The sequence below is a fragment of the Filicampus tigris genome, chromosome 10, assembly GCF_054856515.1.
Source record: "Filicampus tigris isolate MCC_2025a chromosome 10, RoL_Ftig_1.0, whole genome shotgun sequence".
Classification (NCBI taxonomy): domain Eukaryota; kingdom Metazoa; phylum Chordata; class Actinopteri; order Syngnathiformes; family Syngnathidae; genus Filicampus; species Filicampus tigris.
Window position 1 is genome coordinate 19,361,520 of NC_141226.1, and position 26,111 is coordinate 19,387,630.

General features: G+C 44.1%; 2 protein-coding genes across 12 annotated transcripts; one reads left to right on the forward strand and one right to left on the reverse strand.

Annotated features, from left to right (window-relative positions):
• Positions 1 to 768: 768 nt before the first annotated feature.
• Positions 769 to 13,082, reverse strand: aknad1 (AKNA domain containing 1). 5 transcript variants are annotated; one of them, XM_086042206.1, is made up of 20 exons: positions 12,977 to 13,082; positions 12,228 to 12,450; positions 10,355 to 11,226; positions 9,135 to 9,209; positions 8,961 to 9,051; positions 8,552 to 8,676; positions 7,588 to 7,647; positions 7,389 to 7,522; positions 7,154 to 7,316; positions 6,425 to 6,561; positions 5,078 to 5,233; positions 4,906 to 4,999; positions 4,730 to 4,821; positions 3,367 to 3,557; positions 3,210 to 3,243; positions 2,958 to 3,119; positions 2,777 to 2,883; positions 1,709 to 1,898; positions 1,514 to 1,634; positions 769 to 1,405 (listed from the first exon to the last, which is right to left on the reverse strand). In XM_086042206.1, the coding sequence occupies exons 2-20, from the start codon at positions 12,433 to 12,435 to the stop codon at positions 1,187 to 1,189; spliced, it is 3,231 nt and encodes a 1,076-aa protein (XP_085898332.1). In that variant the 5' UTR covers positions 12,436 to 12,450; positions 12,977 to 13,082; the 3' UTR covers positions 769 to 1,186. The 5 variants fall into 5 exon arrangements, with proteins under 5 accessions (XP_085898332.1, XP_085898330.1, XP_085898331.1 ...); XM_086042204.1 differs by having other exon boundaries at positions 769 to 1,408; XM_086042205.1 differs by having other exon boundaries at positions 769 to 1,408; positions 1,709 to 1,823; positions 4,703 to 4,821.
• On the forward strand, positions 7,795 to 26,106 carry gpsm2 (G protein signaling modulator 2). 7 transcript variants are annotated; one of them, XM_086042210.1, is made up of 20 exons: positions 7,795 to 7,923; positions 9,365 to 9,473; positions 10,433 to 10,648; positions 10,840 to 11,062; positions 12,193 to 12,312; positions 14,239 to 14,268; positions 15,503 to 15,781; positions 18,917 to 19,138; positions 19,224 to 19,359; positions 20,513 to 20,652; positions 20,758 to 20,881; positions 20,969 to 21,084; positions 22,267 to 22,422; positions 22,499 to 22,607; positions 23,488 to 23,611; positions 23,692 to 23,768; positions 24,257 to 24,439; positions 24,522 to 24,684; positions 24,931 to 25,112; positions 25,487 to 26,106. In XM_086042210.1, exons 7-20 carry the CDS (start codon positions 15,585 to 15,587, stop codon positions 25,652 to 25,654), a joined length of 2,097 nt encoding a protein of 698 aa, XP_085898336.1. In that variant the 5' UTR covers positions 7,795 to 7,923; positions 9,365 to 9,473; positions 10,433 to 10,648; positions 10,840 to 11,062; positions 12,193 to 12,312; positions 14,239 to 14,268; positions 15,503 to 15,584; the 3' UTR covers positions 25,655 to 26,106. The 7 variants fall into 7 exon arrangements, with proteins under 7 accessions (XP_085898336.1, XP_085898338.1, XP_085898335.1 ...); XM_086042212.1 differs by having other exon boundaries at positions 10,844 to 11,062; XM_086042209.1 differs by lacking the exons at positions 7,795 to 7,923; positions 9,365 to 9,473; positions 10,433 to 10,648; positions 10,840 to 11,062; positions 12,193 to 12,312 and adding an exon at positions 13,680 to 13,858 and having other exon boundaries at positions 14,230 to 14,268.
• The last annotated feature ends 5 nt before the right edge of the window (positions 26,107 to 26,111 follow it).

A 26,111-nucleotide genomic window follows, 5' to 3' on the forward strand; every position in this document is an offset into this window, starting at 1 on the left:
CACAAAAAAACGGCATCTCTTGTCCCGAACAATCAGCAGGAACCTTTCAGGCATGTTGTTGGCATACATCCCCTTCCCCGACAACAACAGTAGAACTTGATAGCCCGCAACCAACATTGAGCACATCCCAGCACCAACAAGGTTGGCTGTGAAAAGCGTTGGCACAAAACAACCAAACAGAAAGCCAGTAAGAGGACACTTTTGGTGCTCAAAGGCCAGCGGCATGGCCGTTGGACGTGTTAATAAATGGGCGGCGGCTCAGCGAGGAGAACTAAAGTTGATACTCATTTGACACGATGGGATTTTCCTGTAATATTATTCTGACCTATTTTTTTAATTTGATTCATCGTTTATGGCTTTAGCCCTGTGGCGGATTGTGAGCATCAAATAACGAACCGTTGCGAAGCCACACAAGCTACATATACATCTCATGAGTGACTCGGCATAAAATTGTAACCTTCCAGAGCTATTTAAAGTAACAGTCAGCAACAATTTTGCTTGTTTGCGCACCAGTGTTTTGGTCGAGCACTGTACACAACAATAACTAGCATCTATGCTAGTGCTAGCACAAGATGAGCGTGGCCCTGGCTGGTCCACCCGTAATTTATACACAGCTAGGACAGGTGATGGTGAATTAGAGGTGAATTATTCCATTTTCACAGTTCAGCGCAGCATCAGAAGTTATTCCGATTAAAACACTTCTTTTGTTTTTAAATATGGTTCATGAATCTAATGATTCCATCTAAAAACATCAAATATACAACTGCATCATATTTCATCTTCTCGGTGTATTATCGATCGTAAATACAGCGGATATAGTCAAGCAATCACTTTTAGATGAGTGTAATTATCAACAATGCACAACAACGTAACGTAATGAGTAACATTGTTTATATTGCTCTAGAGATTGTTGCATTATTATCACTGACGATTACCTTAGCTACTGTATTATTAATTGTATTGTTCATGTGCAATCGATGATGTATAGAAAATATACAAATATATTGGGACACCTGGCCATAGCAAATCCACCGATGTAATATGGCTCGCCTCTCAATCTCGGTTCCAGTTCATCCCAAAGGTGTTTAATACCCAACTCATTCGATCGTGCTGAAACAAAAAAAAAAAAAAGTCCCTTCCGTAGTCCCCGTGACTTCAGGACAAATACTTTAGTCCATACGGTGTACTAAGTAAACAAAGTCTCTCTTGTGACCCTGTGCTCGTTTTGTGTGATGCCATGCACTGATTGTTGCGCCCTGGCAGCTGAATGCCGGGCATTCCCCCGCGGGACGAGTTGAGCTTTGGCCAGGTCTGCCGTCAGTCTCTTGGCCATGCGGTCCGTTGTCCTCTTCATGCTGCGAGCGGCCTCAATGGCTCGGTCCAGAGTCCTGTTCATCTCCTCCTCCTCCTCCAAAACACAAGGGAGAAATCAACATCCGGGTGCTTGTAATGTAAGAATATGGTCATCATTTTTTTTTTTTGGGGGGGGGGGGGGGGGGGGGGGCGAGACCACCTTGCTTCCTGTCCTGCTGCCCGGCTGAAAGTAGACATCGCTGGGCAGAAGCGCGGTGTCGGACTGGGTGGAGCGCTTCCGGTGAGTGCTCACGCGCGGTGGCGGCTCCTTCAATTTGTAGCTGAATATGACAAGAAGGTTTCGTGTGGCATCTCCGCTTGGGACGTGGGGATGTTGTTGTGTATGTGCCTTTACCTGGCAGGTAGACTGCAGGAGGAGCCATAGCTGACCTGGAGCAGTGGCCTTTGCGAGGGCCGCGGTGCGACAAGACGCCATCTGTCTTTGGAGTGAAAGCTATCCATGATGGCCTCTGATTGAAGAATGAGGTCATTTGTTTTGTTTTTTAAATAGCTGCTCCTTGTGAAAGATTCATTTTGCCTCGATCCTGAATAGTTTTCGCAGAAAAAGAATTTCCACTTTATGTTGCTGCCACCACCAAGTTTCACTGCAGGGACAGCATTGGCCGGGTGATGAACGCTGCCTGGTTTCCGCCAAACATGACACTAAGTTCAACCTTTGTCTCATCCGACAGTGGTTGCTAGCTGCCTTAGTTAAAAAGTTGTAAACATTTCAATCCACTCACGATAAACCCATCCGGCCCAACGGAATGTAAGGACGGAAGCGCTTTAAAAGGACGAGGACGGCCGGGGTCGGAGGACGATAATTTTTATGAATAATGACGGAGGGACGAGGACGGAAGGGGACGGACCGGCCCAGAAGAGATGACCCTCTTTTACCGTATGTAAATGACAAACATGCTGTATGTCAACATTCCGGGATCACTTGACTGCAATGGTGCTTTAAAACCGAAGTCAACCCAAATATTTTTTTTTCAAGAATATGTTCTATGCAAGCCCACTAGCTGAAACACGGCAATCTGATAAATTTTGCGTTTGTGGAATATGAATCAAGCGGCAAAATGCACTCGTTTTTAGCCATCTCCCGGGGCGGCCATTTTGTCTTCTATCGACTGAAAATGACATCACAACTGCTCACAACGACCAATGGCGGCTGACCTGTTTTCTGAATCTGAGCCGTGATTGGTCGTCGTGAGCAGTTGTGATGTCATTTTCAGTCCACAGAAGACAAAATGGCCGCCCCCGGAGATGGCTAAAAACGAGCGGATTAACACTTATGCCACAAGCGCAATATTTATACATAATGCCCCGTTTCACCAAGTGGGCTTTCAATAGAACATATTCTTGAAAAAAAAAAAATGTTTGCGTTGACTTCCCACTTTAAGAGACCAAAGTTGTCTAGAACCTTTGCTCTTGCCGGGGTCCATATCCGTTGAAATCCAGTCGTCCAGCCTTAACTGACTCCAGCTGAAATTGCTCAGCCTTTGTCTGCTGCCGGTTGACTTCCACGAGCTACAGTTGGAAATGATGACATGAGTTTCCCCGCGTTTCCTTCAGCGTCATTTCGCTGCCTCATTTCCTCCTACCTGGCTGTCTCGCGCTGGGTCCTGCCTTCTGCCTTGGACGGACGCTCCTGACGATCTTGCAGGGATTCCATCTCCCTTGCCAGGTGAGGCAACTGGAGCAGACCTTCTTCTAGGTCCTTCTTCAGTCTGGACACCTCCGCCTGCAAGGCCACGATAGCCTCCCTGGACACGCGCAAACGCGAGCGCACACACGTGTTGGCTAGGTCATGCGATGACGACAACGAAGAAACGGAAGAATCGCTCGGTTTTGACCTATTACAAGAGCGCGGGTGGCGTTCTCTGCGCTCTGCATCCATCGCAGGTTGAGAGGCGCGGCCAACGTTCGCATCGGGACCACGTTCCCCGTCGTGGGCGAAGAAAAATTGACTTGAATGGTCACTGCAACGATGAGCACGAAGGGTTAACTCACCCGCCAGCTTGAGAGGAAACTTTTGAATGGTTTTTGGGAGCCATCGTTCTACTGAGGCTGCTGAGCCTTCCGGCCGCGCTTGGGCGGGCGACTTCTGCCGCCGGCCGCTTCCGTCCTTTGGGTGGAGGGTTGCCGGCAGATTAAGGGCGGAGCCTTCACTGTCTGACGTGCTAAATGCATCACTGGGCACTCTGGGGAAATGTTATGCACTAAAATCAGTCACATTGGAATGTGTGATCAAAGCAAAGCCGCGCATGTGTACCCGGACCTTTAACCGAAGCAATATGATAGCATAAAACAACGCAACAACTGTGCCACGTACATCATCTGGAGTAGTTTAGACTCACTATTTCTCTCGTGTTGTCACATAAGTAGAAACAACTCAACAAAACTTAATTTATAAAGCATTTAAAGAGGAAGTCAAACTCTTGAAAATCTTTACGAGAATATGTCATATGCAGGCACACTAGTGTAAAGTCCAGTGTTTTGTCAACCTTTATTGAGCCAAGGCACATATTTCACATCGGGGAAAAAAAATCTCACAGGACACCACTAGGCAAAACAAAAACCGTCGATACAGGGTCATTATGTACCTTCTGCCATCTAGTGGAAGAACATTTGATTGTTTTGCCCGTTACTATACGTGGTTGGCAAAAAAAAATTTAAAAAAAATATATTTTTTTTCGAAATATATATTTCTTGTCAAAACAATAGACGTTGGATAATTTCCCGCGATACACCTGATGCTCTCTCACAGCACACTGGTTGAGAATCACTTAATATGAATAACCGTAATATCTACCTGTTTTTCCATCTCGCGGTGGCCATTTTGAATTTGAGTAACCGTGATGTCATTTTCAATCGACAGAAGTGACAAAATGGCCGCCCTCTGAGATGGCAAAAAAACGGGTGGATTTTGCTGCTTAACTCTTATTCCGCAAACGCAATATTAATCCGAATGCCATGTTTAGACAGGTAGGCCTGCGTACAACATATTATCGCAAAGAATTTTCTTGAGGTTGACTTCCGCTTTAAGGAAAACAAAAAACAACCACGGCAGAACTGCAGTTTTTGAACGGCCGCTAGCTCGTCCGATGGCGAGTGACCTCACGTTCCATAACGATCAATGGAACGCTTCCCATTTCGTCTCTCTCGAATAATTTGAAATATAATCGGTTAAAGAAGCAGTCCCCTTTGCTACTACAGCCGATTCTGAAGGCCCTATGCGGATTAGATTGACGTGGCAGCATGAACTGTGGGCGGACCCAAAACATAACGGGAAGACATGAACACAATTCCATAGGACAAATGTTCACATTTCGGTTGTTAAACGCACGTCGGTGCTTGCGATGATGTCTCGCACCTTTCTGCGGAAGGATTAAGCTGCAAGATTCCACCGGACCGATTCAAGTAGGAGCTCCCAAATCCGCTGTCTGTCTCCCCGCATCCAGGCGCCTGCACCCGCGGACAAAAGCGGGAAGGCACACGCGTCACCTTCAACATTCAAAACCCGAGCAGAGGACATGCAGCAGAGTTAACCTGCGATCGCGATGAGCGCGCATCAGAGGAAGGGCAGACCTCCGCCGCCAGACTGACGCCCTCGCCAATGTTTACAACGCCACCTTGCGCGGAGCTGCGGCAGAAATAAAAAAAAAAGTGACAGCTTTCACGATGCAGACGAACTTCGGGCAACCGTACGCGCGACGCCCACCTTCCCCATGTGCGTTCGCCACTGATTCCGGGACTCCAAGTGTCGCTGCTACAAGCTCTTCCCTCCAACAAGGCAGATCGTCTCTCTTCGTCACCAAACTCCTCATCCTCAGCACCCAGAGGTCGCTCCACGGAGACCTCCGGGCAAACGGAACACCTGCACGCAATCGCAAACACTCCTCAACTGACCGCAATGGAACCGAACACCTACACCTGAAACACAATCTGCCTGCAGGAAGAAGAAAATGAAGAGCGACTGTGGTGCACACTATGTTCTGGGACCCACATGATGTATTTTCTGCCTCGAGATGGGCATAATAATCACTTGGTTGTTTAACTGATCGGTAGGAATTCTGATGATTGAGTGTAGTCGATCATTGTTTAATCGTGTATTTAAAGTCAACCCAAACTTATTTTTTTCAAGAATATGTTCTATGCAGGCCCATTAGTTGAAAAAGGCATTCTGAAAAATATTGCGTTTGTGGAACAAGAGTTAATCCACCAATTTTTAGCCATTGCGTGGGGTCGGGGGGGCGGCCATTTTGCCACTCCTGTCGACTGAAAATGACATCACGGTTGCGCAGGGCTCAGGTAATGACCAATCATGGCTCAGCTTCAGAAAACAGGTGAGCTGTGACTGGTTGTTGTGAGTCCAGAGCAACTGTGATGTCATTTTCAGTCGGCAAAAGTGACAAAATGGCCGCCCCCTGAGATGGCTAAAACGGGTGGATTTTGCTGCAAAAAGAGGAAACCAACTCAAACATATTTTTTCAAGAATATGGTCCCAGCAGGCCCACTAGTTGAAACAGCGTTCTGATTAATATTGTGTTTGTGGAATATGAGTTAAGCAGCAAAATCCACCCCTTTTTAGCCATCTCAGAGGGCGGCCATTTTGTCATTTCTGTCAACTGAAAATGACATCACAACTACCCAGGGATCAGGTAACGACCAATCACAGCTCGCCTGTTTTTTTAAAGCTGAGGCGTGATTGGTCGTTACCTGAACCCTTAGTACTTCTGATGTCTTTTTCAGTTGACAGAAGTGACAAAATGGCCGCCCCCAGAGATGGCTAAAAACGAGTGGCTTAACTCTTATTCCACAAACGCAATATTTATCATATTGCCTTGTTTCAACTAGTGGGCTTACATAGAACATATTCTTGAAAAAAATATGTTTGGGTTGACTTCTGCTTTAAGCGGTTCAGGCAAAATTTAGTTCTTGGATTCATTTAGCCAAAGAAAGAAAGGGCTGACTTTTAGCATATTGTTCATCTTTTGTCATCATAATTATTCAAAAAGAGGTTTTGGGGAGCCAGGCAATCATATATAAGAGAACAAAACCTCCGCACCTGTTGATGACTTGCATTGAGTCATTGAGCTCACTCCCTTCCTCTAATCCGTCATTTGGAGCAGTCCCGTCCTCCTTTTGTGCCTCGCTCTTTGTCTCCGTTCTCAAACATTCAGCGGTCAAACCTACGCTTGACCCCTGAGACACAGTCACAAAGTTACAACGCCTTTCTCAACAGCCTACACGCTCAAATGGGTATTACAATACAAATGACACACGATGAGGACACAACAAGCAATTGACTGCTTGTCAGCAATAAACCAGCTGCCTGAAATCAAATTTAAAAAAATAATAATAATTGTAAGTATGCTGGGCTGGTGAACAACGAACTGTAGTAAATCTAATAAAAATATTTATTTTACTCCAAAACTGGAATATTGTACTTGTTTCCCTTTATTTGAGCATAATGTTTAAAACAAAATGGACACATTTCAAAATAAGATTACAATTGAAACTCAAAAGGAGTAGGTAGAAGTTCAAAGAACTTATAAATATCCTAAACCCGGTTCACCAAATGAAGGATAAGCTGTGTTGCATATACGTACACCAACAGTCGCTTACTTCAACGTGACCTTTGCATGAAAGATGAAATACTTTGACTATATCATGCTCTCATTCGTAATTGTATGACCCGATTGTTTTTCTTCATATAGTAGCTTGGAGGCGTAACTCAACTGAAGAGAATACCAAGCGACTAATTGGGGCATACTCGGAAGAGTGTGTGTGTTACCTCGTGCGGTGAAGGCGGAGGCGAGTCCTTCTCTGATTGGTTGTCTGTTGTGGGCGTTGACGACAAGAGAGGCGGCATGATCTGCTCGCCCGTCTTTTTGTCGATCATCTCCTTAATATCCTCCAGGTGCATCCCCAGCCGAAATATTTCCCCTTCCAGTTGCCTGCAGGCATGTAAACAGACAATCACACGACTGCTACATGCGCAAAAGGAGCGCAAAACGTCGAGGGCGCACCGGTTGAGGTCAAACGTTCCGATGTTCCTGCACAGGCCCAAATCATTCTGCATCTCCAGAGCTCTGTGCTCTTCTTTGTTGCTCATGTATTTTCTTTCCAATTGGTCCTGTGCCTGCATTAAGCTCCTCAACATCTAGAAGCGAATTCCAGTTACAGTCACGAACAGCAATTGCCGTTCATATTCTAATCGCCACTCACCATGTGCTGCTCTTGGGTGCTAACCGATGTGTTGTTTACACTCTGCTTGAACTCATCCACCTGCACAGAAGATGCTTTGTCAATGTTTTTTGTGTCGTGAAATTAGTAGGGATGGAATAATGGCGACGATATCGTCGTCGTCGTGTTAATAGCAGCAAAAGCCCAAGTTATTTTCCATATGTGCAGTTCCAGCACCCTCTGGTGGTTAGTTTATTAGAGCAGTTTAATTTGATATGATGTGTAAAACCGACGCTAATCGCCAGATGAAGGGGAACATAACACATTTGAGTTCCTCCACAAATCGACCCGATTCACAATGTGTGCGCGCATTTGCAAGTAAGTGCCTCAATATTTGGTGTTCGCTCATTGTATTTCATTTATATATAAAGTATGGTTAATGTACTGTTTGAACTATAGGTATAATTAGGACCAAGGCTAATAATTAGCATTGTGTAGAGGCATTTACATGCAACTGCTCATGTTTATTTTAATTGTATTTGTATTTGATGTTCCACAGAAACCATGTACACAAACCCACACAACCAAATAAAACAGAAATTCAACAGATTATTGCCCACATGAACAAAACTATGTTCTAGCCAATCCAAGGTCCCTTAAATCAGTCATACCAGCAAATATTTTTCAGCGTCTCCATCGGCCCGCTTCAGCCCAACACAGCATTGTGAACTACACAGTCCATGATAGGAGCGCATGAATGGCCAAGCCTTTTTTATTTATTTATTTTTTTTTTGTCAATGCTGTTATTATGTACAAAAACAGAATATTGTGATTTATTTTTATTTTTTTAATTTATGCGTTTTTTATTTTTACAATATCGTGAGCTTTTAAACAGTATCGTGAGCTTTTTATACTGTATATCGGCAACCTCTCCAAAATATCGTGACATCGTATCACGACATCCCTAGAGTTTAGTAAACACGGATGAAACTTTTTGGAAGCTAACCGTCTGCATGAAGTGGCTAATGACAGCCCTCAGCTCCGTGGTCATTTTCTCGGCCTCACTGGTGCCATCTTGATCAGGTGCGTTGAGCTTCGTCTCATCCGGGTGGGCTGCTTTTACTTTGTCGGCTGAAACGTTTTAGAGAAAAGTGATTTCATAAGATCATAGGTAGACTTAAAAGTATGAGGGGAAAAAAGGAACTGATGGAGGGTCAAACAAGTGTTTCCAGTCTCAGTGACTTTCGTGTAACTTAAGCAGCCCAATGAGAAGAAGATGTTTGTGTAACCGGGATGGTGTCACTTGACCCCATTTGTCTCCATGGAAACAAGCGGTATATCCTTTGTCTTATTCGCAGTCGGTGAAGCAAAGCGCTGTCCTGTGATAATCTCGCATGTCGTATGCAGCAACGTACCCGGTGCTGGAATGTGAGGAGCTGCAGGTCCAACATGGCTTCCCTCACTGCAGTCTCCTGGCTCATTCTCGATGCAAATGTCTGAGGAAGGCTGGAAGAAGAGATGTTTTGAAAAAAAAAACTTTCCCCCCCCCCCTAAATGTTATGATTGGATCAGATTTAAAATTTACTTACATTGGTTCCTAACCTCATTTTATAAATGAGATCCTCAGCCCTGACGTATTTGGCCAGTGGTTTATCGTATTCAGCCTAAAGAGATGAAGATAAAAAATAAATACATTAATAGACTGAAAAGGAATAAGTCAACTAACCCCTAGTATTGAGGAAGAATGGGGTACTTGGAGTAAATCAATTCAGGTAATTGACTCCCCACCTAAAATGTGATCATTTGTGTCTGCCTGTAGGTGCCACAAGATGGTGGCAAAGGACTACTTTTATCTAAATGAAGCTGCTGAACTCACTACAAAATATTTTCTTGACAGAATGATGCCACAAAATTACAAAAAAATGCAAGTAGGTGATTTTTTTTGTTTTTTTTAATTACTAAAAATTTTTCACATTTTTTCACAGTTTAAAGACCTAATTATTCAACATACCTGTATATATATATTTTTTATTTTTAAAGCAATTGTCACCTTGTTTCACATACCTCTGTTCAACTACATCGTTATTCAAGTATTTGCCTAAGTTTATTTTAATATATATCATACTCTGCTTTTTAATATATGAAGTATTTTTTCTATAAATCAGATTTTATATATGATAATTCAATGACTTTATTTGAGGTTGCACTTTAATGATTTTTTGCTCTGGCAGTTTTTTTTTTTTGGCAACCAAAATTAACTATTACAGTGAATATATTCCAAACTAGTTTATTTGTATTATTGTTTCCTAGAACAGAGGTCACTAACCTTTTTGCAACTGAGACCTACTTCTTGAGTACTGATTATTTACAAAGGCCAACCAGTTTGATACACTCCTCTGAAAAACCCATTTGCTCCAATTACACGCAATTATCTGCTACTGTTAACATGTAATGCTGTTCATCTCTGTGAAGACACAGATCCTGTAAATAATTTCCCAAAAGTATCAACAATTATTTCATAAATGAATATCAAAATGCAACACTTTATTTCTATAAATCTCTGCAAGTGTTAACATCAGCATCTCGCTGGCACCATGTTGGTGACCAACAACCCAAATTATATTCATTATCCCATTTCGTCAATGCTCTGGTACGTGTTTTTTTTTAATTTTTTTTTTTTAATACTCATTATAATTCCTCAAGGGGAAAAATCAACAATGAATGATCATACTGTAGCAATATTACTGGCCGAAATAGTGGGCCCCAAAATGAAATGTTGCTAAATGAAGCAATAGAAGAAGGTGAATACCTGTAAGTGTTGCACCAGGACAGGACTGCTATGCTCACGTATGTCTTTGAGAACTTGAGGCTTGTCTGAATCCTCCAGGAGCCTGCTGATCACCTCTAACATTCCCGGGGAGGACTGGCCTCGGATCATGGGCCCGGGCACGTGAGAAACAAGCCTGACCGGACCACTGGGACCTTTTGGAATTTTGACCTTGGGGGCAACCTTGGAGAAGTCAGGGAGAGGGTAATGGACTTGACCCTGGCCGTACTTGAGCTCGCCGAAGGACCCGCTGCGCGATTGTGGGACTTTCCTGAGGTGAACTTCACGCTCTTCGCACTTTGCTGCGGTTGCAACGCTCTGATGGAGAGCGGATACTGTGCTCTCCTCCCCGTCCAAAAATTCTGTTTTTGATGCACTGTTGCCGTCACGGTAAAAACTTGCGACAGAAGGCTCTTTCCCAGGAACACTACTCATCAGCGCCGCGTTGTTGTGTGTGGATATGCTAGCCAGGAGGTCGTCCACGCTCTCCAGCAGCGAGACCTCTGGGAGGGTCTCGGCTTCAATCGGCCTCGCCGTCCCCGGCAACTCCTCCTGGGAGAAATGCCGCAGCAGCAGCCGGGCGACGTCAACTACAGGTCGGGCGCGTGGCGGGGCCGCCTCGACGTCCGTTTCGTCATTGACATCCTCTGCTTCTTTCTCCGCGTGACGTCCAACAGAAACCAAATCAAGGTGCGTGGTCGCAAATTGCCTTCCATCAGAGCGATCCTTGCGACTGAAGGAAGGACTGCCCGGGTTGCCATCAAAAGGGAGGTCCTCCTGATCCTCATCGCTGGTATTTTGACCAGGGTCCACCTTGTCACTCCTGACAAGAATGGAGTCCGAAACAGAGTTATCTGGAAAGATACAAATGAAGATGATCTCAAAGCTGCTGGTTTGACCTTTTTGGAGCCAAGGCACATAACTTACATGAGAAAAATCTTACAGCAAACCACACAAAAATATGTCACAAATGTTTGTATACTGAAATAATCAGTTTCCGCACGACTTAGTCAGTGTGAAATCTGGTTTAGTTGGACACAAATCTGATGTAAAGGTCGTCGCAAAAGTCGCAATTTTTTTTCTATTTGGTTTCAGGTACCGTTCGGACAGATGGCATTTGGCAGTTTTGGCAAAACTTCTTGCCCGATGGCAATTTTGCAACGCTGCTCCGGTGTCATTTGGCAAGCGGAATGATGTGTTTCCAAAAAATGTTAAGCCCAAACTGTTCAATCACGATGACCTCACATCTCCAAGAACGATACTTGAAGCCAAATAGAAAAATGAAGCGCACAGTGACTTTTGACATATACTTAACCTGTACTTGCTGACTTTTTGGGTTACAGTAAAATGCACCAAATATAAGGCCTTATTATTCCACTCCAAAACTGTTCCTTATTACATCGCTGAACCCTCATGAAGGAATGTTTGGATGAGTTTGGTGTGAAAGAAGATGAAAAAGCGGACCTCAAATTCAAGAAAACTTTAAGATTGTGAGCCACAGGGCTCTCTCTCAGGCCCAGGATCATTCTCATCATCTGAGCTTCTTCTGGATTAATGAGGGATAAAAGACCAACTCTGTGTTTTCCTCAATTATTATTTTGTTTCAAGATATTATACGTGAATATTTATCGGCCAATACTTTTGTCCATCGAGAGTTTTTTTTTTCCCAATGATGGAACTATTAATGTAAATGGAGCAACGGCTACTTTTGAAGGCCAAGCGTCCTCATTTTGCCATTAAAAAAAAAAAAAAAATACACACATTGTAGCCCGCATTTTATTTTTAATGTTTCACGCTTTGTGTCTTTAACCGTGTTGCAGTTGCCAAACCTTGTGGCCTCCAGTATGTGACTCACCACTGAAATGAACGCTGGCCTCAGACACGGCAGACTCCGCCCGCGAGAGATGCAAAGTCAAAGAAGAAGCCTGCAGATCACTGAGGTGGACACTCTCATCCTCACCGAGGTCCAGCACAATTCTCTGCTGGATGCGCTTTTCCCATAACAAAGTTGACTTGCGTTCTTCCTGAACATCCTCGTCGGAATCTTCTTGTTCCCCTTCCATGACCCACGAGCGGACCTTGTAAGTGAGACTTTTTTTGTCAAGACAATGGCGCAAGCTCATAAATCCAATCAATTTAAGTTCTATCATTCTAGTCATTCACGTGGCAGTGATCTTTTAAAATCATTTACACACTGTCATAGTTTTGCATTACGCAAACCTTTTGGAGTGACTGATGGATCTCTACAAAGTAGCAATGCATGCTCTCGTACTCTCGCTGGTTAAAGGCAAACATTGGAGAAAGTAATCGAATGTATAATGTCATCTACATCATTTAACTCCACAGCAATGCTAAAATCTTGGACGTTTTCAAGTGAAATTAAAATTTAATTCAGTCCATCAATAGTCATATAAACACTAGATAACCAGTATAAAATGAAGGGGGGGGGGGAACAACAATAATACTAAAAGAACAAAAAAAATACATTTTTGCATAATATCCCAAATGTATGTCCTCTACATGCATGTGGCATAAAGTAAGTGTCACAATTGTCTACTATTCATCTACACTCAAATGCTTAAAAGATGGGTTGTGGGTACTTACTCAAGTATTAGACAGGTCCTCTAATAAATACATACATAAATAAAAAAAATAAAAAAAATCCTGTCTGAAACAAGACGTCACCTCTTAGTGTATTACTGCAAGAAAATAAGTCCGAAGCTTCTCCCACTTCCTGTCTTGACATATGCTTTCTTGGACAGGTTTTGTTTCTGCACCGTCATTAATATTGCACATGTTAGTGGTGTCCATCTGGACCTGCACTGTCAGCTGTACAGGCGTCTGGTTGCCTGGTAACGGCAGTGTAAAGCACTTGAATCTTACTTTATTTATTTCTATTTATTAATTTTTTTAAAGAAAAAAAATTCACAAGCTTGATACCACCTACACCTGCATTGTGAAGAATATCACATACATGCACACATTACTGTGCTTATTTGTATTTGTTTCTTTGAGCCAGCGAGAATGACTTCTATTACCACCAGCAGAAATTGTCGTTCAATTCACTTCCCAAGCTTCAAATGGTTAAATTAAAATAGAATAAAATCTCTCATCACTCCATCGTGACTCGATTATATTTTGTGGTCTGCTCTGCATGGCTCACTGACAGTGGCGTTACAATACGTCATGCCATCGTTCCATTCAAATTTATTGGACCAATGACTGGAGTCTTGGGCGTGGCTTTCTTTGAATACCGAACTCCGATTGGCTGCTTGTACAAAAAAAACACTACGATAGGTGGGGGGGGGGATAAAAAAGAAAAGCCAACCTTCTTTAAAACAACTTTTCGAAGTTTAACAAAATTAATGAAACTATGGCAATTAAATAGTGTCGTCTATGCGCAATGTGTCTATTGTTTGCACGGGAGTAGGGCTGATTATTGGAACAAAGGGAAACAGGGAAACTGTTCGAACTGGATCGCCTCACGTAAGTTTTCAGCTAATACGCTAAGCGGCTAACTATTGACATTGTAACAAGACAGTAATTCACAGTTCTTAGTATTTGTTGGATAAAACTGCCAGTAATTGTTATGTCTGATATTTACCCTTAACAACCAATTGACTGTTGTATTAGATACTCAAGAATGTTGACCTTTGAGAAACATGCGGACTTTTTAATTGTTTGATTTTTTTTAGAAGTATTGTGGACGGGACTGTATTATTAATTGCTTGAATAGTCTTTTTTGTAGTACTGAACTTAAATAACAAATACAGGGTTCATGTAATCCAAGCACAGTGTTGTGATGACAAACCGAGATGTAAAACAATTATTAATGGTTCGAATAAAATTCCCTGCAGGTTTTCTAGATTTCCTGCCCCCGTGAGAAGGAGCTACCGGTCAGTATGCCATGTTCCCTTTTCCTTCTGTACTGCTCCAGGTTTTTTTTTTTTTTTTTGCTTTGTGGTGTCTGGGGCATTCATTTCTTTCACAAATCTCAATCAGTCGAGGTTCAACAGACACTTCATTAGGTACACCTGCACTATCGCGTTCCCAATACAAGTGGGCGTAAATGTGCTCCTGTTAGAAATGTATTCTTGGAAACGTTGTTTCGTTCCTGTCAGTTTTACACTGCATCATCATTCCAAGAAGTTTTTGTCCATCTAATGCAGCTCAATCGGGATATTGAGATGTTAGAACCAAGTGCAGTCCAGCACCAATGCAGGTGTACCTGATGTTATGTCTAGTGAGTGTGCGTCACTTGTCCACACACACGCACAGTTAATCATGCCAACAAAGAGCTTTGAAAGCAATTCAGTTCGAAGCACACCCTTTTGGCAGACAATGGCGGCACACAGGCACTCCTCAGACTGTTTGGATGAGGATTTCTTTTTTAGCCCAGTAGGACCTGGTCTACAGAAATACTCCTTTACAGTCAACTGACACTTCATACATTTCTACTTTCTCTACGCTTTTGAATTTCCAGCGGGACGTCCATCTTTGCATGTATACTCCATCTTCATGATCATTTCAAACTCATTCCAAATAAATAGCTTCCAAACGATCCGATTTAAATGCAGCAGCGGTTTAAAACTTAGCTCCTCCCTCGACAATCAAAGATCTGCGTTTCTCAGGCGAGACGGATCACTTGAACGATACTTCTTTGACACCAATTACCGCTTTCCTATTAGACAGGGTTTGACGCAAGAAACCGAGGCGTGTGTTGGTTTAAAGTGGAAAATGAAGGGAGAGCACCTTATCTACTGTGGCTTGTGTGACCTCATGGAGAAGTGAGCTAACGGTTGGCTCTGGTCGCTTGCTTATCTTTAGCTAGTTCACGCATGCTCTTTCCCCCTTGTCCTTTCGGGGGACGTTCTGGACTGTTTCCGAGCTCGTTTTGGGCGCCAGCTGGCAAAGCCTTTCCGTTGTCATCGCTCTGCAGCAACTCTGAGCTCATCTCCTCGCCTTTGATTGACAGCTCGCCGCGTGCCGGCCGCCATCCTTTTCCATTCCCGCCCTGCGCTCCCTCTCCCGCGCCGCCTCACTCAGCTGGCTTATTTGGTGGGCGTTGCCATGGCGGCGCGCGGTCAGAGCGCGGCTTGACACACAGCATCTTGTATTCTCTCCACACAGGGCCACCGAGGCGGAGACTGAAGGGCAGCGACGCCCAACCCGCAACGCAGCCTAGTGGACTCGCACTTCTGCGGACTTTTTGATGATTTTTTTATTTTTATTTTTTCCCCCCTTCAATTCTATTTCGAGCTTCTTCTTTGCGCTTTCTTTCTTTTTCAACGCAACCATTTGGTCGGGAACGAAATTAGGGTTTTCCCTCATATTATGCACAGCGATGGATACCGACGGCTCCGTGGTTAGCACGCGAACAGAGGATCAGTCCTTCAATGTCCGCTACAGGTAGGAGCCGCAGGCCTTGCAAGTCAAGACTTGCTCAGCAAAGTTATTGTTTACCACGATGACATGCGTTGCGTCATAGCATCCCCTAGATGCTTGACAACGTGCGCGTGAGCGGCTGTCTGCCTTTCAGCTACGACAGACTTGCTGGCTCCCCGAACAGGAAATTGATGGATGCACATGCGTTAAGGAGGTGAAGTCATGCTGGGCTCTTGATAGGCGGCGAGTTGAGGGTTAAGCGCCTTGCTCAAAGGCTCGTAGTCTTGCGCCTCTCTTCACGAATCAGACCCAAGACTTTATTTGTAATGACTTGTAACACCCCTGTGTGGGTTGTGCTGTTTGGGACAAACGTCTGTCTTTGGAAAAATGTAACATTTACTCCAATACACACACAAATGGCACAACGACAAACAGAGGCCTTACATACTAATTGCGGATAGGCAAGTACCGATACCAGGTATCGGGCCGATACTTGGCCTTATTTCAAGGTAGCGGTATTTGCAACGGTGGCCAATACCTTATTGTTATTGGGGTAGAGTTGACTTTCTTTTAAATGATCTGTCATTGTTTTTTTGGGGGGGGCTTAATTTTATGTGTCTAAAGTACTTGTGGAACCTGACAGTATCGATAGTTGGTATCGGAATCAGTGACCTCTCAAAAGTTGAGTACTCGTACTGGTATTGGTCTGAAAGAAAAGGTGCTATTGAATGTCCCTAATAATTATTATTATTAGTCAACCAATTCCCCACAGTTGTATTTTTTGTCAGTTACAATTCAACCTAAAGAAAAATGAGAAATGAAATGACACTGCTGTTCAATCTTGATGTGGAACCGGTTGACTCCGGTTCCTTCAATTTTGTCATTTGGCATTTACCGGTAGTTGTTTAAAAACTAACAAACAAATCTATCCACTTCTCTCACTAAGCAGAATAACGACACACTTACATTCAACAATATCTTTATTTCCTATTCAAAGTTTTACACACGTAACGACACAAAATAACAAGTGCAAATGACGTACTTTACAACGGGTATTATTAGTCGATGCTAAGATTTTAATCAATAAGAATCGTTGCTTTAAAGGAGCAATTGAGGCAAAATACTTTTGATAGAGTCTCAACTGGTTTTTACCGTCTTAAAGATGATCAATATGACATTCGCGCTGTTGTTTGTTTTCTAGCATGTAATAACAAGGGCAGGATTGAAATATATTTGAATGTTTCGGGGCAATATTGGCTTGAATTTTGAGCATCGCGCAAGACTGCAGAAGCCACTGCAGTCTTGATTGATTTTTTTACAAAGCAGATTTTCGCTTTCTCGTTCATTTCCTGTGAGTGCGCTTGACGCGTATTGCCACAAGACATCCCGGAGTCCTCTCCAATTACCTGCCGAACGTGCACCGCCGAAGCCTCTGTTGAAGCTAGCGTCAATATTTAACAGGCCCTAAAATATTTATCCCGACATCATCCCTCGCTTGGCTTTGTGTGCGCGGCAACAATATCGGGACGATCCTTCCCAAGTCATCGACTCCGCGGGCGGCGTCTTGCACGCCTCGATTTCAAAACCACTTTGTCATTGGCCCGACCCGTAATCTGTTGCGCTCCTGCCGCTGTAATCTCAAGCGACCAGGTCAGAGGAGAGCGCTTGAAGGAAAGACGATCAAGATGAGCCGAGAGAGCGCTGACTCGGAATTTTGCGCGCTCGCATTTAGGCTTAACGCGGTTGACGGTGACGCGCGCCTTCAGGGTTCTTCTCGCCTGTAATATCTCTGACGTCAGGCACATTGATGTCACTGGATGTTTTTTTTTTCTTGTTTTTTTTTCTCGGTGAGCACCAAAAGAGAGAAAGTTGTTCTTTCGAGGGGTCAACTCTCGTGCAGTGGAAAGCTCAGTAGATGCCTCGGAGATGCGGCATGTGCTGCTGCTGTTGTTGTTGTTGTAAGGCAAGAAAAAAAAGCTGCAGGTAGGCCGCCACGCACAATCAGGTTGCGTATTTCATTGACAAGCACCAGCTGATGTTTTTGTTTTACAGTGAGTGAGATACCGCCTTAGAGATACGAGCGACCCGACGCGCAAGTTTTTCCAAGATACGAGCTGGCCATCGGTTGATTTTTTTTTGTTTTTGTTTTTTTGCTTTGAGCGAGAAAATGAGATACAGGCGCCGTAAGGTTCGGCACAGTAGAAACACGATGGTAAAACTTCGCAATGAAATTTTTATTTTGCTAATCTCCACTGATTGTATGAAGGGTTAGAAAGAAAAAATATTAAAAGAAAAAAAAAATAGATGACAATGAAAGGCAATGTAGTACACACAAAACAACTTAAAACAACGCGCAATTAAAAAAAAAAAAAAGTATATTGGAGTTTGGCCGACATTCTTTTACGTACCGCATGTTATTGTAAAATACAATACTTTAGATTGCTATATTTCTTATTGAAGTACAGCAAACATTTTTGGGGAGAGGGAGGCTGAAATGATGGTGGCTGAGCTGTTTTCTGAATGTGAACCGTGTTTGGTCGTTGTGAGCAGCTGTGATGTCATTTTCAGTCGACAGAAGACAAAATGGCCGCCCCCAGAGATGGCTAAAAACGAGTGGATTAACACTTATTGTGGAAACGCAATATTTATCAGAATGCCCTGTTTCAACCAGTGGGCTTGCATAGAACATATTCTTGAAAATAAAAAAAATTGTTTGCGTTGACTTCCACTTTAACTTGCCAAACTTTTTTTTTTTTTTCCATCTGTGATAACGGCACAAAAAAACGCAAGCAGTTAACTTGAGGGTGACGAAAGTGCATGCCAACCACATATTCGGCCAATAAAGCAAACATTCTACATTTTTGGTTTCGACCCATTCTGCAAGCTTTTTGGATGTCGTTTTGCTCTCGTCTGTCATCTAGATTCCACTCTACTACCGGATGTGATCCACCATAACAAATAAGGGGCGTACGTGCACACTCCGCTCAATTCGGCCACACAGTCCACATCCATTGTTCTGCGTGAACGGAAGGAAGCGGCGAAACAACATCCTCCACCGAAGGCTTTCGCCGCGCGAGACGTTTTTCGGCCCCTCGGAGCAGCGCTTGAGAAACTTTTCCCCAGCTCGCCCAAAAGTGACCCTTTTCTGTCCCCGCGTAGGATGGAGGTGTCCTGCCTCGAGCTGGCGCTGGAGGGCGAGCGCCTCTGCAAGGCGGGCGACTACAGAGCCGGCGTGTCCTTCTTCGAAGCCGCCATCCAGGTGGGCACCGAGGACCTGCAGGTGCTCAGCGCCATCTACAGCCAGCTGGGCAACGCCTACTTCCACCTGCACGACTACGCCAAGGCGCTGGAGTTCCACCGGCACGACCTGACCTTGACCAGGTCGCCCGGCGCCGCCGCCGCCGCCGCCGCCGCGCAGAGCCGCCGCGTCCACAACGCCGGGGTCTTACTCTGAAACGCCTTGCAGGACCGTGGGGGATCTGCTCGGGGAAGCCAAAGCCAGCGGGAATCTCGGCAACACGCTGAAGGTGCTGGGGAGGTTCGACGAGGCCGCGCTGTGCTGTCAGAGGCACTTGGATATAGCCAGGGACATCGGCGACAAGGTAAGCGCTCAAGTGACAAGTGTAGCTCCCTCCACAACAAAAGTGACACGGGCGGTTCTTGGGACAGGTGGACATGCGCAGTTCATGTCCTTAACTCCAAACTTGCAGTGTAGCAACACGAAAAAAAAAAAAAAAAAAAAAAAAAAAGCGCAGCAAAAATGTCCTCGTTAAAAAAGAAAATAGGACTTGATACTATTACGCTTATACAAAAACGTGAATGACCGACATGAATGAAATAATGAAATCCTGCGCCTTCTGGTGTATGCGCCTTGGCCTGATTATGGAGACGCAGGCAACTGTCACAACTCCTCAGTCATACAGTATTAGTTGTTCTTCAGAGAGGATAAAGAATACATGTCTGTGAGTATTGTTTTATCCGCTGTTTCTGTTCCAATGTCTGTTACTTAAAGGGTTGTAAGACACCAATGCTTTTCATTAGCCCATCTGTGGCTAATTGTTAGCGGGTTGTTAGCAGTGAGATAAACTGAGTTTACTAAGGCAAAGCTATGAGGCTGTTTTAAATACGCGGCTGGTCATGCCCTTTTTTACGTTTAGTTTGAGGGTAAACTTCAACGGGAAGTGGCAGCGAAATCTCTTTAGAGGATTTGTCCACTTTGCCAAACTGTTGCTTGTTGTGAAGGGAGCTGAGCTGAGTTCACTGGCACCGTACAGTGCTCTTATCTCAAATTTTTTGCTTGCAAGTCAAAGTAAAAAAAAAACAAAAACAAACAAACACACAAAAAAAAACAACTTGTCAGTCATGCGACCACGGAGGGAGGAGCTTCATTTGCAAAGGCAAAACCCTGTCGAATATAAAACTAGTGCTTTGGCGCCATCTTGTGGCATAGCAATTCTAAATCTTTTATTTCCCCTTGAAGAACTCACTCTACTACGGTTTTTGGTCCCTTTCTAAAAAGATGGCTCAAGGTGGCCACGGAGGAGCTAAAAGTTGACCTGATTTGTCAACGGAAGTTAGTGACGGGACACTTTTGACGAAAAATGACGGACAAAAGTGGATTTTCGTCCGTCGGAATAATCGCCACTAACCGGGCCTGCTTTGCTGACATGTTTTTTTTTCTGGCAATTAGCTTCGGCTTGAAAAAGTGACGGACGGGCAAACTGAGGTATGATGCCTTTCCTTTGTGGCTTTCAGGTGGGTCAGGCGCGAGCTCTCTACAACTTTGGGAACGTGTATCACGCAAAAGGAAAAAGTATTTGCTGGGGCGGAGCCGAGCCCGGAGACTTCCCGGAAGACGTCATGACGGCCCTGAGGAAGGCCTCGGAATATTACGAGTATGTCACGACGGTGTACCGAGTGTGTGTGTGTGTGTGTGTGTGTGCTCCTAGCGCCCGCCCGCATCCTCCATCTACTTCTGTCGTCTCCACTCGCACTCTCAGGGCCAACTTGGGGCTGGCGCAGGAGCTGGGCGACCGGGCCGCCCAGGGTCGAACCTTCGGCAACCTGGGTAACACCCACTACCTGCTGGGGAACTTTCGCAACGCTGTGGCGTCTCATGAGCAGGTGAGGGAAGAGGAGGGCGCCACCCAAATAAGTTGCTTATCTTCAAAAAAAAAAAAAAAAAAATGAAATCTTTCAATCTGTCGTCAGCGTCTGCTCATAGCCAAGGAATTTGGCGACCGCTCCGCAGAAAGACGCGCCTACTGCAACCTGGGCAACGCTTACATCTTCCTCGGAGAGTTTGAAGTGGCAGCCGAGCATTATAAGTACGTTGGCTCACTCACGCGCTTGTGTTGACAAAGAAGTACAGCGCGCTTGATATTGGGGATGAACAATTAATCGAATTGAAATCGGCAACCCAGACATATTTTTTTTCAACAATATGTTCTATGCAAGCCCACTAGTTGAAACAAGGCATTCTGATAAATATTGCGTTTTTGTGGAATAAGAGTTAATCCACCCGTTTTCAGCCAGCTCAGGGGGGCGGCCATTTTGTCACTTATGTCGACTGAAAATGACATCACAACTGCTCAGGGCTCAGGTAACGACCAATCGCGGCTCGCCTGTTGTCTGAAGCTGGGCCGTGATTGGTCGTTACCTGAGCCCTGAGCAGTTGTGATGTCATTTTCAGTGGACAGAAGTGACAAAATGGCCGCCCTGTCAGATGGCTAAAAATGGGTGGATTTTGCTGCTTAACTCATATTCCACAAACACAAAATTAATCAGAATGCCGTGTTTCAACTATTCTGCTGGAAACATATTCTTGGGTTGATTTCCCATTTAGGAAGTGCAGTCCACATGTTTCCATATTTTTATTTATTTATTTTTCAGATTGAAGCTTATCGTTGTTTCGTGACAAGTTGAAGTACTGCGGCCACAGATTAGTTTGCGTAGTTGTCGTCATCTGATTTATGACTTCCTGATTTATGTTAACGCCGCACTTGTTTGACAAAATTGTGTTGTCGTGAACGCTTAAAAGGCAGCGAGTCAAAGTGTTTGGTAATGATAAATCTGATATTGTTTATTGTAATACAGATGAATTTGAAATCATTCGTTCATCATTCAGTGAATCGAAATGAATTTGAGATTGCTTGTGTTTGTTAAAAAAAATACACGGGAAGAAGAGCTTGGAAAAAAATAATCGCAATATTGAAGGGCAGGAGGGGGACCCTAAAATGGATTGATGTCAAGCAAAACTATGTCATTGCTTTAATGACTTTTTTTTAATATAGTGACTTTTTCTTTGTAATCCAACTCACGAGAATGTTTACACTGCGCAATACTTCTTCAACCTGCAAGCTTGTTGTTGAGTAGACTTCACTTCCAGCATATGGTTTTCTCCAATTTTTGCAAAAAAAAAAAAAAAAAAAAATCTGCAAGAACTCTCAAGTCGGGTCACTCGTATCTCAAGGCGGCACTTTAAATGTGGTCTGTCCGTGGTGGCTCAGGAGGACGCTGCAGCTGGCCAGGCAGCTGAAGGATCGCGCGGTGGAGGCTCAGGCGTGCTACAGTCTGGGCAACACGTACACTCTGCTGCAGGACTACGAGAGAGCCATCGACTACCACCTCAAACACCTCATCATAGCCCAGGACCTCAATGACCGGTAGGCGCGCTCACGCAAGCACGCCGGAGCCACGGGGCTCGCCGCTCACTTTGACCAAGGCGCCGCGTACGTGCAGGATTGGCGAAGGTCGAGCGTGCTGGAGTCTCGGAAACGCTCACACCGCACTTGGTAACCACGACCAGGCCATGCACTTTGCCGAGAAACACCTGGAGATCTGCAAAGAGGTTTGTCTTCCCAACCCATGCGGGCCTTCGCGAGGGATTTTTTTTTCGGAAACGTCTTCGCTCTGTACAACACATGGTCAAATCCGTATTGCGCAAGCTTTTATAGGTCAAATTTTAAAACAAAAAAATGGGAAGATTTCAAAAACCTGATGTGCTGGAAAAAAAAGTAAAAAAAATTTCAATCTGCGTCAAAACATGTTTTGGGGCGCACAAAGCCATCTCTGATGAATTTTTTAAAAATATTTTATATTTTTATATTTAGTTTTATATTTTTCATCATAGTTATTTCGTTTTGACTTTTGGTTTTTGAAGTTGGTTTTAATTCGTTTTTAGAGCAAGTTTGTTAATTTTTATTAGTGGTATTTTTTAAAAAATGTTTCATTTCAGTTTTTATTAGTTTCAGTATTAGTTGTAATTTTTTTTCATATATCGTCGCTGTTGCGTGAAAAACACTTATACCCATTTTAAAAAATTTTCTTATTTTTACATGAATGGTTTCATGGCATTAATGTGAAAATTAAAAGTTTCCAAAATTGGAGATAAGTGTTTTTCACAGGACAGCGACGATATGGAGTATTTGTCGAGTGCAAGATAAAACAAAAAAAAAAGTTACTAAAAAATGTTTTAAGTAAAGTAAAAATAATAGATTTAAAATGAACACTGCACGCTTTGCTGTGATATTAAGAGACGAAAACAAAACGAAGGACATTTTTACTATCACTATAGTTAGTTTTAGATGTCATTTCAGCTACAGCAGTTTCCCTTTCAAAAGCACTTTAGTTTTTATTTGATTTCAGGAACAACGTTTTTTTTTTTTCAATTTTCATGCTAGCGATTCCGCTAGATTTTCGTTTACTTGAACAACCTTGGTGTGTGGCAGACTGGCGACAGGAGCGGCGAGCTGACGGCGCGTATGAACGTGACAGATCTGCAGACAGTGTTAGGGCTGAGCTACAGCACCAACAACTCCACCCTGTCCGAGAACATCGACTACAAGTTGCAAGGCGAGCGAGCTATTGGCGCGCTCGATGCTCGGGATGTTTTCCCGCGGCAGCCGCCATCAGCAGGTGTGTCTGCGTTGCAGGGGCGAGGCCGAGGATGAGCCGGAGGCACAGCATGGAGAACCTTGAGCTAATGAAGCTCACGCCTGACAAGATCAACGTACGCACCTCGCCCTTCTTTTGTTTTTATGTCTTTAATCACAACCTTTATTATTATTTTTTTTTACCAATTCAGTGGAATGGCATCATTTCCCTTCACACACACTTCACAACACAGTGGTTGCTAATCACTTTTTTACTTTGCACCAATGACCAGGGGTGTAACGAGTAATCGAAAAATCGATTTAAAATCGAGTCGTCCCGATTAATCGATTCGATTAATCGAAAATCGAGTTGCTTAAATTCATCTAGAAGATGATGTCTTGAAACGTTTTTTTCATTCCAGATGTATAGCACATTTTGAATGTGTAGATCAAAATTATGCTTTTGCGCCAAACATCTTTGCGTATTGCGTTTGTGGATGGCTGCAGAACCACACTAGTGCACACAGACAAGCATGGTAGCAATTTTTTTTAAAAATCGAATGGAATCGGGGCTTGGGTGAATGGTCATCCCTACCAATGACAATTGAGCGTTTGTGTTGTGAAGGGTCAGAAGTGGAGCAGCGACATCCTGAGCAAACAGAGCAAGCCCGGCCTCATCAAGAGCTCCTCCAAGTTGTTCTTTGTCAGCCGTCTGCGCGGGAAGAAGTTCAAGGCCGGCGGGGGTTCCAGTAAGGTCCTCCAGGACACCAGTAACACTCTGGACAGCGGCCACGCCCCCTCACACAAGGTGGAGCTACTTGCCAGACGACACTCGTGCACTCATCCTCGACACTCGTGTCTGACCGCCCGCCCGCTTTGTTTTTGACTAGCGATCCGGTCCTGACATGCTCGGGGATGAGGGCTTCTTTGACCTCCTCACTCGCTTCCAGAGCAACCGCATGGACGATCAGCGCTACTCCATCCGAGAGAAAGGCAGCAGCAGGTTGTCGCTAAACGCCGGCCCCCAGTCTCCGCCCAGGATCATCAGGAAATGTGAGTCTGGAGTCCCAAAAAAGTAAAAAAAAGAAAAAAATCAGAAAAAGTCGGCATTTGTAAATCTACACCCGATCATAGAAAAACGCACAAAAAAAACGTGAATAGCTGATTATAGCTATTAATATCGTTTTTTTTTTTTTATCTATTAATAATAAGTGTCTCCATGTTGCCTCACTCAGTTCGAGATGCCAATTCATGAAAAATCCAAATCCATTCATGAATTCCTCCTCTCCTCCCTGGCAGCCGTTTCCGAGTCCGCCAACGTTTCCGGCGCTCAAGGCCGGCGGCTTGAGGACTCCTCGGCGGCGGGCGGGAGCCTGCCGGGCCTCAAACTCAACCAGAACAGCAACCAGGCCGTGCTCAGCCACCTGATGGCCAACGCCGAGCCCGACGAAGACTTCTTCAACATGCTGGTCAAGTGCCAGGTGGGTTGTCACCATAGCAAATTTAACTTCAATGCCATTACCTATGTCTGCATTAAGAATCACAATACTGAAACGATACTGAAAGTCAAAAGTCTAAAACATCAGTAGAAGCAATAGACTAATCATAGATACTTCACTTGATGCAACGTTGTAACACGGTTATTTTGATTATTTTATTCGCATTATTTAGAACTTTATTAAGCAAAACGCAACCACGCCTACTATAAAACACACATCAATTCATTGCGCAATCCCGATTTTTTCAAAATTGTTCAGCCCTATCTCTACTAATTCATCGCTAGGTGCTGGGTATGGTTTCATTTTTTGACAATTGGCTCTTTTTCTACAACGTGGATCTCTTATGTGGCCTCCAGGGGTCCCGTTTGGACGACCAGCGCTGCGCACCTCCCGCTCCGCCGGCCCGCGGGCCCACGGTACCGGACGAGGACTTCTTCAGTCTCATCATGCGCTCGCAGGGCAAGCGAATGGACGAGCAGCGCGTCACGTTGCCCGCGGCAAAGGCCAACACTAACTCCAACTGAACGGAGCACTTACAGACCCCCAAGCCCCCCCTGAAAGGTGGCGTTGACAACGCCTTTCACGTCATCACAAGCATTAGCCAGCATGTAGTGGACCATGTGGAAGAACTCTCAACTCAGCTTGCACAAGCGGTATCAGGGACAAAAATGTTTTTAAACCTTGTTTTTCACTACGAGTGTCATTATTTCAACCTGTGTATTATTTTTAATACACAAGTGCATTTCTATTTGTACGTGTTTTTATGAGTGTTGTGCATCTGTTAACTTCTCTTTTCTGTCTCTACATGGATTCTTGTTTTTTTTTTTTTGCAGATCGGTAAAATAATTTTACAAATGCTTTTTCCAGTAATGTCCGTCTAAAAAATTTTGTAAACTTGTGTACAGTGCTAATCTTTTATCTTTTGTACTTCATGTTTAGAGTGAGGTTGGAGCAATTAAAATCCCTCTCGTGGCTACTTGG

Bases quoted from the DNA above. Each gene is read 5' to 3' on its own strand.
- gpsm2 (XM_086042210.1), top strand. From the start codon at position 15,585: ATGATTTTTTTATTTTTATTTTTTCCCCCCTTCAATTCTATTTCGAGC. The intron at 15,782-18,916 runs GTAGGAGCCGCA...GTCCCCGCGTAG, and splicing joins TCCTTCAATGTCCGCTACAG to GATGGAGGTGTCCTGCCTCG. The intron at 20,882-20,968 runs GTGAGGGAAGAG...ATCTGTCGTCAG, and splicing joins CTGTGGCGTCTCATGAGCAG to CGTCTGCTCATAGCCAAGGA.
- aknad1 (XM_086042202.1), bottom strand. From the start codon at position 12,435: ATGGAAGGGGAACAAGAAGATTCCGACGAGGATGTTCAGGAAGAACGC. The intron at 3,558-4,702 runs GTGCGTTTAACA...ACATTTCCCCAG, and splicing joins ACATCATCGCAAGCACCGAC to AGTGCCCAGTGATGCATTTA. The intron at 3,244-3,366 runs GTGAGTTAACCC...CGATGGATGCAG, and splicing joins GTTTCCTCTCAAGCTGGCGG to AGCGCAGAGAACGCCACCCG.